At 56.2% G+C, this 15014-nt stretch overlaps 1 protein-coding gene across 11 annotated transcripts in view; it reads left to right on the top strand.

Annotated features, from left to right (window-relative positions):
- Positions 1–15014, top strand: part of MAD1L1 (mitotic arrest deficient 1 like 1) — a 353832-nt gene that overhangs the window by 270103 nt on the left and 68715 nt on the right. For all 11 annotated transcript variants that reach the window (XM_072836729.1, XM_072836726.1, XM_072836727.1 and 8 more), the window contains one exon: positions 9388–9595. In XM_072836729.1, the coding sequence (XP_072692830.1) occupies positions 9388–9595 (208 nt within the window). The remainder of the gene's footprint in view (positions 1–9387; positions 9596–15014) is intronic.

Here is a 15014-nt window from a genome sequence, read left to right as displayed (position 1 = left end):
GGCCTGGCAGTGTGTAGGGTCTCGGGGTAGCACGTCCAGGCAGCTGTGGAGACTGCAGGAGCCCTGAGAGCATAGCTCTTGGGCGGGGGGGGGGCTGTACACAGGAACTGGTATGAGAACATGAGGTCTGGGAGCATCACTCAAGGGTGTCTGACCAGCCACGGAGGCATGGAGGTGCCCTGGAGGCTGAGGTGTTGCGGCCTGGCAGCCAGGCAGGGGTGCATCCTGAGGCCCTGGGGATGGATAGCCTGTGGTTGCTGCCATCAGAGTCCGGACTTGGCTGGACAGCTGAGGGATGCCCGGCCAGAGAGGGGTGCTCCCCCCACTCCTCCGGCTGGCTGCAGGCTGGCGTGGAAGTTGGGCGGCCTCCTGGCAGGCTCAACAGGAAACAGGCACACCATGGGGCCTGCACCGCACCCAGCACACGTTCCCTTACCCAGCCCAGACCTGCTCTCCCTTCTGGGTTCCAGCTCTCCATCCCAGCGCTTTCCTTTCTTCTTTTTTGAAACAGCTTTATGGGAATACAATTTACAAACTACATACTTAAGCTGTTCAAAATGAAGAGCAATTTGGTGGTTTTGCTGTACTCACTGATAGCATACCACTTTCAGCAGCTCAGAAACCCGTCCCAGGCCCTCCACTGCCACTCCTCTGTCTCCTGCCCTGTGGCAGCCACCGGTCAACATGCCATCTGTCTGGGGGTTCCTGTTGTATGTGTTCCTCTGTGGGGGGCTTCTCTTACTGAGCGTCATGTGTCCAGGGACCATGTGTGTTGTTGTGGGTGCCACTGTGTGGACTCCTCACATTTGTTCACTCACTTACCAGCCAATGGATGTCTGAGTTTTTTCCGCCTTTGCTCTGTTAGGAATAATGCTGCTGTGAACGTTTCTTCGTGGGCACAGATTTTATTTCTCATGGAGGTGGAGGCCTTTACCATGGTGGCTGCACCATTTTATGTCCACACCAGCCGTCCACGGGGGCTCTTCGTCCTCTCCGCCCATGCCAACATTCGTTACCTGGTGGGGACTTTGGTTTCCATTTCCCTGATGAGTGAGGACATCAGCTTTGGGCATCTTATCAGACTTACTAGTTTTTGTCTCTTCCTTGGTGGAGTGTGTAGCCAGATCCCTGCCTATCTTTGAATCTGTTATCTGGGTCTTGTCACTATCGAGTCACCGTTCTGGGTACTAGTGTATACTAGATGTGCAACTCACAGATGTTTTCTCCCATTCTCCTGTTGTCTTTCCCTCTTCTTGATGGTATCCTTTGAAGCACAAAGGTTTTCACTGTGATGACATTTGCTTTATACATTTTCTTTTTTTCTTTGTTTTTAGCATCCTATCCAAGAATGTGTGGCCGAATCCAGTGTCTTGGAGGCCTGCACTCACATTTTCTTCTGAGACTTGTAGTTTTAGCTCATACTCTTACATGGTTGAGTCCATTTTTACATATGGTGTGAGATAGGGGTCCAGCTGCACACTTCTGCTGTGGATGTCCAATGATGCCAGCCCTGCATACCAAAGGACTCTTCCCTACTGAGTGGTCTTGGCACCTGGCAGAAAATCTTTGGCTGTAGACACAACGCAAGGGTCTCCTTGGGTGACTTCACCATCTGTCCAAGGACCAGGACCACTCTGCCTTGGTCGCCAGCACCTTGTAGTATGAGTGGGTGGGTCTTCCTGCCATCCTCCTCTGCAGGACTGCTGGCTTTTCAGGATTATTCAGAGTCCCTTGCAATGCCATGTGAATGTTAGAAGCAGCTGGGATTGGGGTGATGGAGACGAAGGGCACGTGTACTCCAGCTGGGGCACGGTCATTGTCACATGCTGTCCTCCAGTCCGTGGATGCTTATTTCCAACTTCCATCCCTGCCAGCGCTGTCTGCTCACCATTGTTTTCCGTGTGCTTCGGCTTGGCTCAGTGGGCTGGGGACAGGAAGGGGCTTAGGCTACTTCTCCTCCATCCTGGCACCTGGCACCCTGGAAGCTGGCTTCCAGACTGGCCTTGGTGCCGCCTGCCACACATCACACAGCTCATCCCCATGGGAGGACCTTCCTCCTCCTCCTCCTCTTCCTTCTCCTCCTCCTACTTTCCCCCTCAGATTCTTCCCACCCAAGGTCAGCAAACCAGAGCTAGGTTCAGCTGGCTGCTGGTTTTGGCAAACCTAGTGATGCCCATCTGTTTACGTATATCTGTATTTGACCCCGTTCAATGGTGGCAACAGAGGCTGGGTGGCCCACAAACCTAAGTATTTGCTTTCTGCCCATTTGCAGAAAAGGATTGCTGGCCCACACAGTAACCATCTCCAGAAAACATAACAGTGACCCACCAGTCCTCTCCTGGGACCAGTTGGCCCAAGGGAAGGAGCCTCGCCTGCCTCAGGCCTCAGGGCCCCAGGCCTCTGTCCCCTGACCCGCTGTCTACCTCTTTCCCCAAAATGAGGGTTTTGTAAGGGATGGAGCATGATCACAAGTCGGGCAGAGCAGGGCCTGCACCTTTACCTAGGGCTTCTGCGTGGGGCAGCACCTTGTCCCTTGTGCTAGGATGTGGGTCCTGACCCCCACAACAGTGGGAGGGCCTGGGGCTACCCGCCTAGGGCTGGCACCTGCCTTTGCCCCAACTGGCTGTGGGTCCTCCCACTGTCACTGTGGTGACCAGGTGGGAACGTAACCCCTTGGCAGAATCCCAGAGACATGGCCCCGGGGCCTTCCGAGGAGACTGCCACCCACCTGATGGGGGCCAGGCTGCCCATCTTGTTCCCCTCGTAGCCTCCTCTAGAGGCAGCATCAGTTCCCTGTTGCTTTGTTACAAACACCCCCAAAGCTTAGCGGCTTAAAACAGCAGCCACCTTGTTCTTGTGGCATCTGAGTGAGTCTGTGCTACTCTTCTCTGGACACTATCTCCAGCTATCACCAGGTGGACCCACCAGGAGGCTGGAAGAGCCAGGGAGGCTCTGTCGGTGTCTGCATGCAGTCTCTGGTATGTCAGAAGACGGCAGGCTGGATGTGCACACCTACAGGCTGAGGGGGCTGCACAGGGAGGATTCAGGGAGCAATGGGCCCCAGACACAATCCAGAACCTTCCTGCTGCAGCTGCTTGTCTGGAGAGGGGACCAGGCCCACAGTGGATCTTCACACTTGGGAACACCTCCCGAGGAGCAACCTGCCCCCAACTGTGGGAAGAAGGAGCCGGTTATGCCCGTGGGTGCGTTTCTGTCATGTCCTCGCATTGGTCCCAGAAATGGAGCACCAGCGTTGGATGCTAATCCTCAGGCAGAAACAGAGCATAGTCAGAATGGCGCCAGCAGACTATGCCTTCAGGCTCGCTTGTCAGTTTGACCATGAAGAGGAAAGAAGCCAGGTGGGCTCAGATGCCCAGGATTGATTTGCCACAGGCTGCACTCACAGGGCACGTGACATCCTCACAGCCTGATTTCTGCCTGGTTGGGGTGCTTGTTCCCTAAGACCCAGGGCTGGCAGGCTCCATGCTGCCTGCCCCCCTCCCCAGCCAAGCAGTACTGGGGGCAGGCTGGACAGTGGATGGCTGGCTGTGCTGGGCTGTCCCCAGCCTCTGTAGACCCGTCACAGTGCAGGGACAAACCTGGGGGTGTGGGCAGTAGCCCCCATCCATGCCCCAGGCCCTCTCAGCAAGGCCTCCCAGCTCCCTGGGCTGTCATTCTCTAGCAGAGTCAGGGATGTGGCCCAATCTGTCCCACCAGGTCTTCACAGCTCCACACAGGATGGAGGGAATGGGCAGAGGCCAGTCCCACCTACGCCCTGGGAGTCCAGCTGCAGCCCCCACATCAGCTCACAGGTGGCCACTCTCCTGAGATGCCCCAGAGACCTACTCTCTCCTTTGCCCAGTGTTTATGTGCTTCAGCCACTGCCCCCCACACTGAAGAAATAGTTCACGTCAGCACAGAACTTAAGTCTACAGGGGACTTCAACATATGTCACTCTGTCGGTCCTCGACGTTTGTGAGGGGTGCGTTACCCATATTTCCCAGGTGAGGCACCTCAAGACTGTGGTGAGTGGTATGGCCAGCAGCAAAATTCACCCTGGCGCTGGCCGCAGGTACCTGCGGGTGCCCTCCCTGTGACACAGATGCCCCACTTGAGGTGAAGTCCAGGCCACGGGGGAATCTGTGTTCCCACATGGCAATGGCCTTAGTCACTGCGCTCTTCAGTCAGCCTTTCCGGGCTTCTCAGGGAGGGCCAGGTCAGAGGTCATCCCAGCTAGGACACAGTGGCTGGCCAGTGATCACCGTCCAGGGCAGGTAATGATCCTGCTCTCTGTGGTCAGACTTGTGTGGAGCAGGAGCTTTTGTAGCTCATCCCCAAACTGGGGAGATAACTTGCTATAGCCTAATGGGCTTGGGCACCCACCCCACAGAGCCATCCTCATGGTAAACACCAGGGGTGGAGGCCTCGCTACCCCTAGACTGCTCAAGTTGACCCTGTGGATCGCAGTCATTTATCAGACTCATCAAACCCTCATCCAGCCTGTAAGAATTTCCCCGCTTGGGTTCCTCCCTATCTGCTCTCATCTGGCTAAGCCCTGCTGGGCCCCTGAAACCCCCTTGCACACATTTTCTGTACCTTCAGTTCCCATCAAGGGGAAGACCTCCCCCTAGAAAACAGGCCACTCGTTAACCTGTGATCCTAGGAGGGAACAGCGGTTCTCCATCCTGCCCATGTGGATTTGGCATCTCCATGACAGGATCCTTGCTGTCCAGGCACAGGTCTCCTGACTCACCCTGCACCTGCCTCCCTGCGTGGCCCCCCAGTGTGTCGGTGATAGCATCCTGTCTGGGGCCCAGGAGAGTGTCTGCTCTGGCCAAGGGAAGCAGGGGGCCCAGGCCTGACCTGTCTTTGTGCTTATATTTTTGAATGGTTGAAGGAAGAGTGGCATTTGGGGACACGTGAGTGGTGAGAGTCGGGTCTGTGTTATGGTGTGGCTCACAGCTCATTCCTGGGTGCCCAGCACAGATGCGAAGCAGGCTGGTGGGTGGAGGCATGTGACCGTGAATCCTGCCGCATCTGCTCCCTGGCCCTTGCACTCCCTCCATGTGTGCCCCTTGCCCCCAGCCCACAGAGGCCCACGAAGCAAGCTGCCAGCCTGTCTGCTGCCACCGGGCCTCTGCCCGGCTGCATGGGGCAGATGGATTTCACACACTCGGTTATCTTTCTTAGACTGTTAAAATTGGAGGGAGTAATCCAGCCCCAGAGTCTGTGATTCAGCTGGAGCTATAGGATGTCTCTTTATCCCTTGAGGTTTTTACAGGGTCCTCAGAAACCAGTAAGGAGCCCCGAGCCTTCCCCAGCAGGCTCCTCAGGGCAGCCACCCCCGCCTTCCACTGACTGCAGGTGGCTTCTCTGTCTCTCTCTTCCTTTCTCTCTCTTCTGTCTCTCTTGCTCCTGCCCTCTCTTCGAGGTGACGCCAGAGGACAGGGGCCAGCGGGGTCATGGCTGCTGACCTGCAGCTCTGGCTGAAGCCGGCATCTCTGCTCCCTGCTCTCTCCCCTGTCCCCTTGTGGGCCACCTTCCCCTGTGCCCATTACCTGGAAGGTATTTTACTTTCCTACTGCTCCTTCCCCCATCCCCTTTTTCCTCCCCTTTCAAGACACACTCAAGGGTTCTGAGCTGGCAGCTGGCCCCTCCCCAGGCTGTGGTATGCTTCAGTAACACGGCAGGATCTCACCTGGCAGCCCAAGCTCCCATGCTGGTCCTGTCACACTTAATGTATCCACAGCCAGCCTCCTTCCTGAGGGAGTGGGATGACCTGAGTAAGGGCTGCCCCCCCCCCCAATCCATTCTCCCTGGAAGTGAGAAGAGAAACATGTGGGCAGGAGTCACAAAGGCAGTGGGAGATGGGATTGTTGGAGAGAAGAGGGCACATCACTGCCTATCGAGTGGAAAGGAAGATAGGCTGTGGTTGTTCCACTGGCCTGGGGTTCCCCCTTACAGAGATGGGCTGGAGTCTCAGGCCAGGAGCCTCCTGCTCGTCTGCGCAGGGGACACTGGCCTCCCAAGGCACCTGGCGGGAGGGAGACCCCAGGCCTGCCCCAGTGGATCCTGGGCCTTCCTCAACATAGTGGCTGTTCTCTGCACTGGCAGACCCTGAGGCCTTTGAGACGGCCCACTCTCTCCCTTGCCCTGTGGTGGCCCCATCCTTGTCAGGGAGGCCACAGAGTGACAGCCAGAGATGTGTGGTCCTTGCTATGACCCCGCAAACATGCCTCCCAATCACAGAGGCAGCAGTGTCTTCCAGGTGGGACGTCTCCTGATGCCTGAGTCCTCAGTAGCCATCTTCTCCATGCAGGGCACAGGGTGTCAGGAAAGCTTCCTGAGCAGGGGGGTGGGGGGTGGGGTTGGGGGGAGTGAGGAGCTCTGACCTGCTCCTACCCTGCCTCTACTTGCTTGAGGAGGAGCAAGTTGTTCAGACAGCCTCCATGCTTGTCCACAAACTGGGGCTGCTCTCAGCAGATCTGAGAACACGAGGGACAAGAGGTAGGACCCCACCCCCTGAGACTGGCACGGGGTCATTGAGGTCTCAGTTAGACCCCACAGGTGAGGGAGGCCCAGCAACACCAGGGCAAGGGTCTCCAGCCCCCCTTCCCCTTGGGGTTCTCTGACCTTCATACGTGTGTATCTAAGTCTGTACATTATGTGCCCATCTGTGTGTGTACGTGTGTGTATGTGTGTCCGTCGACATACATGTGTGTACATGTGTGTATATGTGTATGCAATGCACTGGGTGTGCCTGTGTACTGTGAGCATGTGTGTATACACGTGTCTGCATTTGTGTACGCAGACGTGGGTTTTACATGTATCTAGTGCACACATGTGTGTTCATATGAGTGCACACCTGTCTGCACATACATGCGTATGTGTTCTTGGGTGTGCACGGGTACCTGTCCTCTCTCCTGAGCATGAATGAATCTCAGTAGAATTGAGTATTACTTCCCTGTGAGTGTCTGGAGAGTCCTATGTCCAGGTGCACCTTTCCATCACAGCCAGAGGGCAGGACACCAGAAGTGAGTTTTCCTTAACGGGCCATGCTAGTAACCAGCATCCAGAGCAGGGAACAGCATCACGAACACCTCAGAGTCCTCGTTTGGCCCCAGCCCTAAGTGGACCCCGTGACCTCCGAGGCAAAGAGCAGTGTGGCCTGCTTCTGTGGGATGTGCTACTACAGCGTGTGCTCCATTGTGTCAAACTTGTCATGTGTTTTGTGCCTGCAGATGTGCATTCCCATGGACGTGTGGTCTTCCACGTGGGGACCACACACAGTGTTCGATGGGCCTGAACTGTGGGGTGTGCTGTGGGCCATGGACAGTGCTGATTCCCGGTGGACGTTTGTATAAGACTCCAGGTCACTGGCCATAGGATGCACACACTCTCCCCAAGAAGACACACTGCCGAGTGGGTTTCTCAGGGCAGCCATGCCAGTTCCTGCTCTCAGCAGTACGAGCTCTGGCCACGCTCTACCCTTGATGCCCGGTGTCTTCTATCTGTTGGGTGTTGGCAGGGCGTTTCGGGAAGAACACGAGTATCTCACTGCTGTTTATATTGGCATCCCTCTGACGATTAATTTGAGCTTTGTTTCCTGCTTTGTTGGCTTTTTAGACACTTCTATGAAGTGTTCACATTTTTTGCCCATTTTAAAAATTGAATTATCCTGATTTTGTCTTGTTTGTTTGTGTGAGTTCTTTATGTATTCAGGGCATGAGTCCCATGTCAGGTTTCATATTTTAAATGTCCCCCTCTGCCAGGTGCCTTTTCACTCTCCACGAATGGAAGGTCTTATTTTCTCTGAGTCCAGCGTGCTGATGTGTTCACATTTGGCCAACACCTTGGAACCTGCTTCAGGAACTTCTGTCTGCCCCAAGGACATGATGTTCTCTTATATTTTCTTCTAACACTGTTTGTGGTTTTACCTTTGCTTATAAATTTGCCATCCTTTAGGCATGGGTGTGTGTGTGTGTGTGTGAGGTCTTGGTGATCTGGGCATCCCGTTGACCCCACACCATTTACTGGTCATCACTGCTGCATCGTGGCATCTGCCAGGTGGTCCCGCCTCCGTGCTCGCCTGCCACAGGCTACATGACTTGTCAGGGCCCCGGGTCAGTCTGACATTTTGGTTCATTCCCCACACACCTGCTGAGCACGGCATAGATGTCGGGCCTCACTTGGTCTCTGGCAGCACTGCAGAGCTGACCTTGTTTCCCTGGGACAGACGGGCCTTTTCCCCAGTTTTATCCATAATTGCCCAAACTGGAAGCAGCCAAGGTGTCCCTCAGAAGTAAACAGATTCACAAACTGGTGCGTCTGTATGAGGGAATGTTAGCACTAAAAAGAAATGAGCTAGCGAGCCATGTGTTGGATATGTTGGAGCCTTTAGTGGATAGTGCTAAGTGAAAGAAGCCCATTTGAGAAGACTCCAGCTAATGATATTCTGGAAAAACCAAAACTATGGAGGTGGTGAGAATGGAGCCAGGGCCAGGACACATGACTGTACCTTTGTCAAAACCCACTGCATCTAACAGTGCACGGTGAACATTGATAGTGTACATAATTTCAACATCATTCACCAACCAGGTCAGGGCCTACGGTGGACTCCCTAGTGTGAGAGAATCACCTTCACATGCTTGGAACAATGCCTCAAAGTGGGACTGGGGCTGACCTCAGTAGCAGGAAGTCGAGAGCTGAAACCAGAGGCACAAGGGCCTGTACTTACCTGCTGCATGTGGATGCTAGACCAATAACCAGGTATGGAGGTGGGCATCCACGTGAACATGTGTTTAGTTTAAAATAGATACAAGTGGTTGCATTTGCAGGTAGGTTCACTAGGTGAGCAAGGTCAGTGTCCACATTGGTAAGTCATTGGCAGCCAGGGCCCTTGCAGTGGTCCTTATGGGGACATGGGGCATTGCCCTGGGGGGACTCTGAACTCTCTAAACAATCTTTCTCTAAGTTTTGTGTTGTATCTTAAATCTGTGGACCTTGAGCAGCAGAGCGTTGGGAGCAAGGGCCCCCAGCCATGAGAATATTGGACAGTAGTGTTTGAAAGTATAGTGCTTTGAAGATGTCCCACATGGTTTACTTCTACAATTGTTGTGTAAGATGACAGAGGGACTCGTGTGTCCCAAGCACCTGCAGCATTCTGAAGGGCCTTCTAGTGGGTTTTTCCAGGTTTTCTCCCCCAGCCATTCCTTACCACTCCTTGAGGAGAGTGATGGCACCATCTCCTTATTGATCAGGGCACAGAGACCTGGGGAGGGGGCAACAGTCCCTGGCCTCATGCTCAGGTGTTAAGGCACCCCCGTCCGTCACAAAAGCCTCACAGCTTCGGTCCAGGCCCTGCTGACCTGCCCTGTGGTCCTGCAGGGCAACTACGACCAGAGCAGAACCAAAGTGCTGCACATGAGCATGAACCCGGCCAGCGTGGCAAAGCAGCGGCTCCGCGAAGACCAGGCCCGGCTGCAGGAGGAGTGCGAGCAGCTACGGGAGCTTGTGCGCACCCTGGAGCGTGGCGGCCCGGTCCCTGCCAACCTGGAGGCTGCTGCAGGTCTGCCTTCATCCAAGGAGGTGGCAGGTAGGCCCCTCACCCCTGCATCTGTCTGCCATCTCATGGGCAGGGGCCCCCAGGAGGGCCCGGGACTGAGCACCCTGTGGGCTACAGGTCATGGCAGGAAGTGACTCCAGCAGCACGGAAGCGAGTAGCTGAACTCTTTCCAGCCCCCCTCACACAGATTAATGCCATTTTTCGGTTTATACGGGTCCCATTAATCATGAAGCGATCCAGCAGTCCGTGGAAATGGGGACCATCTTTCACGGGTCTAAGTACCTTTCACAGAACCCAGAGCCTGCGCGCAGAGGCCAGCTGCGGCATAGGGTGAGTGCAGATGGGGAAGCTGCCTTTTCCAATACAGGCTTCCCCCATACCCTGCAGCCCTCTAAACCAGGGTAACAGTCCCTGAGCACTGCTGTTCCCACTAGCCCTGTGCTGGAACTGCCCTGCCAGCCCAGGGAAAAGTGGCCCCAGCAAAGGTGGGAGTGTCTGGGCAGGCTGGGCCAGCTTGCCCGGGGTCACTGTGCAGGGGGAGGGCCGTGAAGAAGCCAAGCTGGGGCGGTGGGGGTGGGGTGCTCTGGAGAGGTGCTCCTGCCTGTCCCTTCCTGGCCTAGTTCTGGCAAGGTCACTGGGCCATCCGAGTTGGAGGGCAAGGTGGCTGTTTCCTCAACATTTCCCTCCTGCATTCCTGAGTTGCTCTTCCTGAGTGAAGACCCTCCCGACGTCCTTTTCACGTGGGTCCTCTTATTCCCATGGGGGGACAGGGTGCTAGCCACCTCGTCTCCCTTCGCTATGCCAAGTCCTGCCTGGAACTTGTCCTCCACATGTAGGGGATCTTAGATGCAGCCCCCTCCCTGTCCTGTTTGCTTTTCCCTTCGGCCTGACCTGGGGTAAGTCTTTCTCAAAGCGCCTGAGGCCAGCGGGCACACTATAGGAGGTTGGAGGGTTTTGTTTCTTCATTTTTAAGGGAGACATAAACCAACGGAGGCTCCTGCAGCAAACTGGGAATCGGGAAAGGTGGTGGGTGGGTGGCTGGAGGATGGGCATCGGTGGAGCCAGGAGCCCCCTAAACCCCGGGGGTGGGAGGGTGAGGGCCCTGTGGAGGGTATAGTAAGAGGTCTTGACTCCCGGATCTTCCATCTAGCACCATGCAGGAGGCAGAGGCCTCTTCCCCATCAACGATGGAAAGAGGGAACAAAACCAAGGTCATTCTCTTAGAGCCTGAGTCCCAAAGAGCAGGCCCCATGCTAGCAGTGCCTCCCCAGGAACTTGTTAGGGACCCAGGACGTTGGGCTCCATGTCAGGCCCACAGGGGGTCCCCGGACAGAAACACTGGAACCAACACAGAGGCAGTAGCCAGGGATGCCTAAGACCTGCCCACACCCCCAGCCCACCCTTCCCTCCCCTCACCCACCACAACACCCTCTGGGTGTTGTCCCGTCAAGGAATCTGACACAGGAGGCCTCCCAGACTGCCAGGCATGTCCCCAGTGGGACCCAGAGAGCCCTCTCCACCTTGAAGCAGAGCCCCAGGACTATCAGGCCCCAAGGGCGACAACAGCACAAGTTGGCAGAAACCTTTGAGGGATTGTACACGAATGTCTTCAGAGACAAAGGAGGATGTGTTACTTTAAAAAATGCTTCAAAGAGGAAACACATGACCTTTTGGAAGTTAAAAACACCAAAAGTAAAGTGAAGCTCTCAACAGAAAACTTAGAACATTGGGAGGCTATATGTGAGCAGGAGAGCAGAAGGCCAAATGAAGGCAGGAGGGGTGTGGGGCATCTGTGGTTGGTCTGGTGGCTTCAGGAGACGGTGGGGGCCCAGAGCACTCGTGGCTGGTGGGGGAGGGCATGCTGGGACGTGTCATCCTGAGACTTCTGAACGCAGGGAAAAGGGGACCTGTAGCTCCCGGAGAGGGAGAAAATAGGCTACACTGTTCTCAGCCACAGCTGGGGAGCGAGAAAGCCACTGCCAAGGGCCAGGCTCCTGGGGCCTGAAGGACCTGATGGCCGCTCACTGCGAGCCCCACACCCAGGCTCATCTGAGGGAGGAGTTCTGTTCCGTTTCTGATGTGTAACATCCAGAAAATCCTGCCTCCATATCTCTTCTCTCACAAAGCCAGTGGAGGATATGCTCCTATGAACGAGGGCAGGAACCAGGGAGGAAGATGTGTATGCGGGAGCCCAAGCGCCAGCTCCGGAGGATAAGGAGGACCCAGGACAGTCTGTCCGAGAGCAGCCAGAGCAGGTTGAGACTGGTCAGAAGGTTCTGGAACTGCTTCAGATAGATGAGGTTGCAGAATGTAGTGTCCAGTGTCTTGAGAGATGGTGTAGACCAGAGCTTTCCTCACCTGTGTGCCTGACTTGCAGCTTATGACTCTCACTGAACGGTCAGGGTACTCCAACGTGGGCACCCTGCAGGGAGCTTTGCCATATTGGTCATGAGTACCCAGAAAGCAAAGCCACTGGGAAAAGAGGAAAGCAAGGGAAGTAGAACGTGTGGGGGAGAAAATCCTGGTGTCCTGCCTGGTCTGGCCCGAGTGGCTGCAGTCAGGACAGTGTGGGGTCTCCCGGCATCACATCCTGGGAGAAGGCAGAGGGCAGTAGGTGCTGACTAAGCTGTCTGACCCAGGAGCCCCGACACTGTTGTGGTTCCTCCACAAGCTGGCTTCGTACTGAAGTAACCAGCCTGTTGGTGGAGTCGATGCCCCAAGGGAATAGGAGACACCCTTGTCTCTGCCACTGGATTCTCTAAGTCCTGTGCATGTAGAGTTGGCAAAAAAACAAAACCCAAATGTGTGCAAGTCAGGCTTGTGAAGATGAGTGAGTGCCAGCTCCACCGAGGCACTGGGGCTGGTCCTCGGAGATGGAGGCCAGAGCCTCACTTGGGAAGCTCATGGACCTGGGGTGGGGGGCTGCCCAGTGCCAAGAGGTCCTGTGCTGGACCCAGTGGCTGGCTAGCTGACTGGGAGTGTGCGTGGGAAGCAGGGGGTCACCACATCCCTCCTCAGGGCACGAGGTGACCATACCGTTGCCAGAGCAGGAGGAGGTCCAGGAAGCTCAGTGGGAGATGAGAACCTCCACTGGGTTTGCAACGTGTGGTTGCTCACGGCCTCTCACCAGATGTTTGTCTTGTGTTTGCAAAAGAAACAGGTGAGGCCATGTGGCAAGTGTCGTCGTGGGATCCCAGCCCCAGTCAGTAGCCTCAGCCCTAAGGGGGCATGTTAGAATAGCCAGGTGCCTCATGGATGGCACTTAAGTGCCCAGGTAGACAGCTGGCAACAGCATTGCTGAATGGATGATGGGCACACAGATGGAGCATGGGGATCAGATGCTGGCCTCTCCAGAGGCCAAGGTCATTTCTTTATGCCTGCAAGGCTCAGGGCTGTCAGCACACATGCCCTCCCCGGGCCTCCTGAGTCATCTCTGGTGCACGTGGCTGCAGCAGCATGGGGCTAGGCTGCTGGGCTGTGACCTGTGACCTCTCACCCCTCACCCGTTGCAGAAGCCTCAGCACTTGTGGGCCCCTGACCAGAGTGTCTGGGTACCCCAAAGACATGCCCCAGAGAGTGAGGCCCCAAGGGCCTTTCAGCCACCAACAAATGCCCCCGGGTCTTGTAGGCCAGCCTGCCCTGCCACCTCTGAGTGAGCAGCCAAGCTTGCCCTGGTCTGGCCTCCAACGGAAGGCCAGAGATGAAGCAGAAGACAGACAGGGGCACCCCGCCCTCAGGTACCCCAGGGTTGGCACAGGCCGACAGACCTTGTAGGAATGTGGCCAGTTCCTTTGCAGGTGACAGAGAGGGTGCTGACGGTCCAGACGGGTCCTCGTCTGCTGCACACAGCTCACAGGTAGATCAGGTACCCCATGGCAGGCAGCGGGGGCTGGGCCTCCTAAGGAGAGCTGCTTTGCAGAACAGGAAGAGGAGGTCCCCTCCGGCTAGCCAGGACAGGGAAGGGGAGCAGCCACCCACCCTCGCCAGCTGCTCTTGGGCTTCTGAGGGGAGAGCTGCGCTGAGGTTCTTGTGCATCTTTGACAAAAGAATTGCTGAAGGCCCCACAGCAAGGGCCCAGCCCCTTGGGTGGGCGGAACCATAAATCCCCCACCCCCACTCTTGGCTCCTTGCGAGGCCCCCTGCCAACCCGGGCTGGGCCAGGGAGATTATTAATTACAGCTTAATTAGGTGATTCGTTAATATTGAGATAACTAAATCTTGACAGCACCACAGTCAAAGTGATGGAGTTTATCACTGCCTGGCTGTGTGGGTGCAGCCGATCCCAATGTGTCCCTGGGTGGGGCAGGGTAGGGGGTGTCTAGCGCTCCTCCTTGGAACCCACCCGCTCTGCCTGGGGGAGTGGACTGGAGCACAAAAAGCAGCTTTCTTTTTCCCTTAGCCACTACATCCTCTCTGTGGAATCGTAAAGAGCCTCCTCCCTGCTTCAGCCAGTGCTGGCTCAGCTGGCAGGGTGTGGGAAGGCCACGGGTCGTGGGCCAAAGATGGACTATGTAGGTACTGGGAGCAGTGGGTGGCTCCAGGAGGCACAGGCTGTCTGAATTTCTGCCACGCCCGTGCCCTCGGGCAAGGTAGCCAGCCACCCCACACGTCCACTGGCTCATACATATGTGAAGGTATGGTGCCAGCACAGAGGGGACAGGGTGGGCTCGCCGTGGCTCCCCAGGCTGGGGCACACCTCCCATTAGCTGGCAATGCTGGGTGCCTGCTGGACCTACAGGTGTCAGCAGGGCCTGTCCCTGCCCTTAGGACAGAGGGAGAGAAGAACCGGGGAATCAGGGGGCTCAGAGGAGATTCTTGGTGCAGAGGGCCGAGGGAAGCGCAGACTGTGGCAGCTGGGCAGCTTCCCCAGGCCAGGGCAGAGGGCCTCAGCTGAGCTTTGTGGGCCAAGTAGGAGGGGAGAAGGGCCAGTGTTCCAGGTGGGGGTCACCTGAGCTGCCCCCTGCCCACACCACGTGGGCCCAACCCTGTGTGGGGCCGCAGCAAGCGCTGCCTTGCATGATGCTGGCAAGGAGCAATCTGGGTAGAGAAAGAAGACCCAACATGCTCAGAGAATCCAGGGAGCAACATGGGGTCTCTCCAGCCACCTCTGACCCCCCACCCCAAATGAGCTCTCCCATTGTCCCCCAAGGTGGGCACTGGGAGCTTTCCTGACCCACCCACCCTGCAGAACAGCCTTCACCCACCAGGCCTGGTGGCAGGCAAGAAGAGAGGGAGGGCCTGGGTCTGAAGCTGCTGGCCAGTGCCTGAGTAGCACATACTCAGGATGGATCTGAAAAACACCACAGAGGCCTTTAAATAGCAGACATCGAACCTGAGCTTACAGAACGGGGTCAGATGCACCCAGATACCCTGGATACTGTGGATACTGAACTGCTGGAGACAGGAAACCACCACGCAGGGGCCTGTGGGAGCATTAGCCCATTCTCTT

The sequence above is a fragment of the Canis lupus genome, chromosome 8, assembly GCF_048164855.1.
Source record: "Canis lupus baileyi chromosome 8, mCanLup2.hap1, whole genome shotgun sequence".
In the NCBI taxonomy this organism is placed as follows: Eukaryota; Metazoa; Chordata; class Mammalia; order Carnivora; family Canidae; genus Canis; species Canis lupus.
The sequence above is the reverse complement of the archived record's forward strand: the minus strand, read 5'-3'. Positions and strand labels throughout refer to the sequence as shown.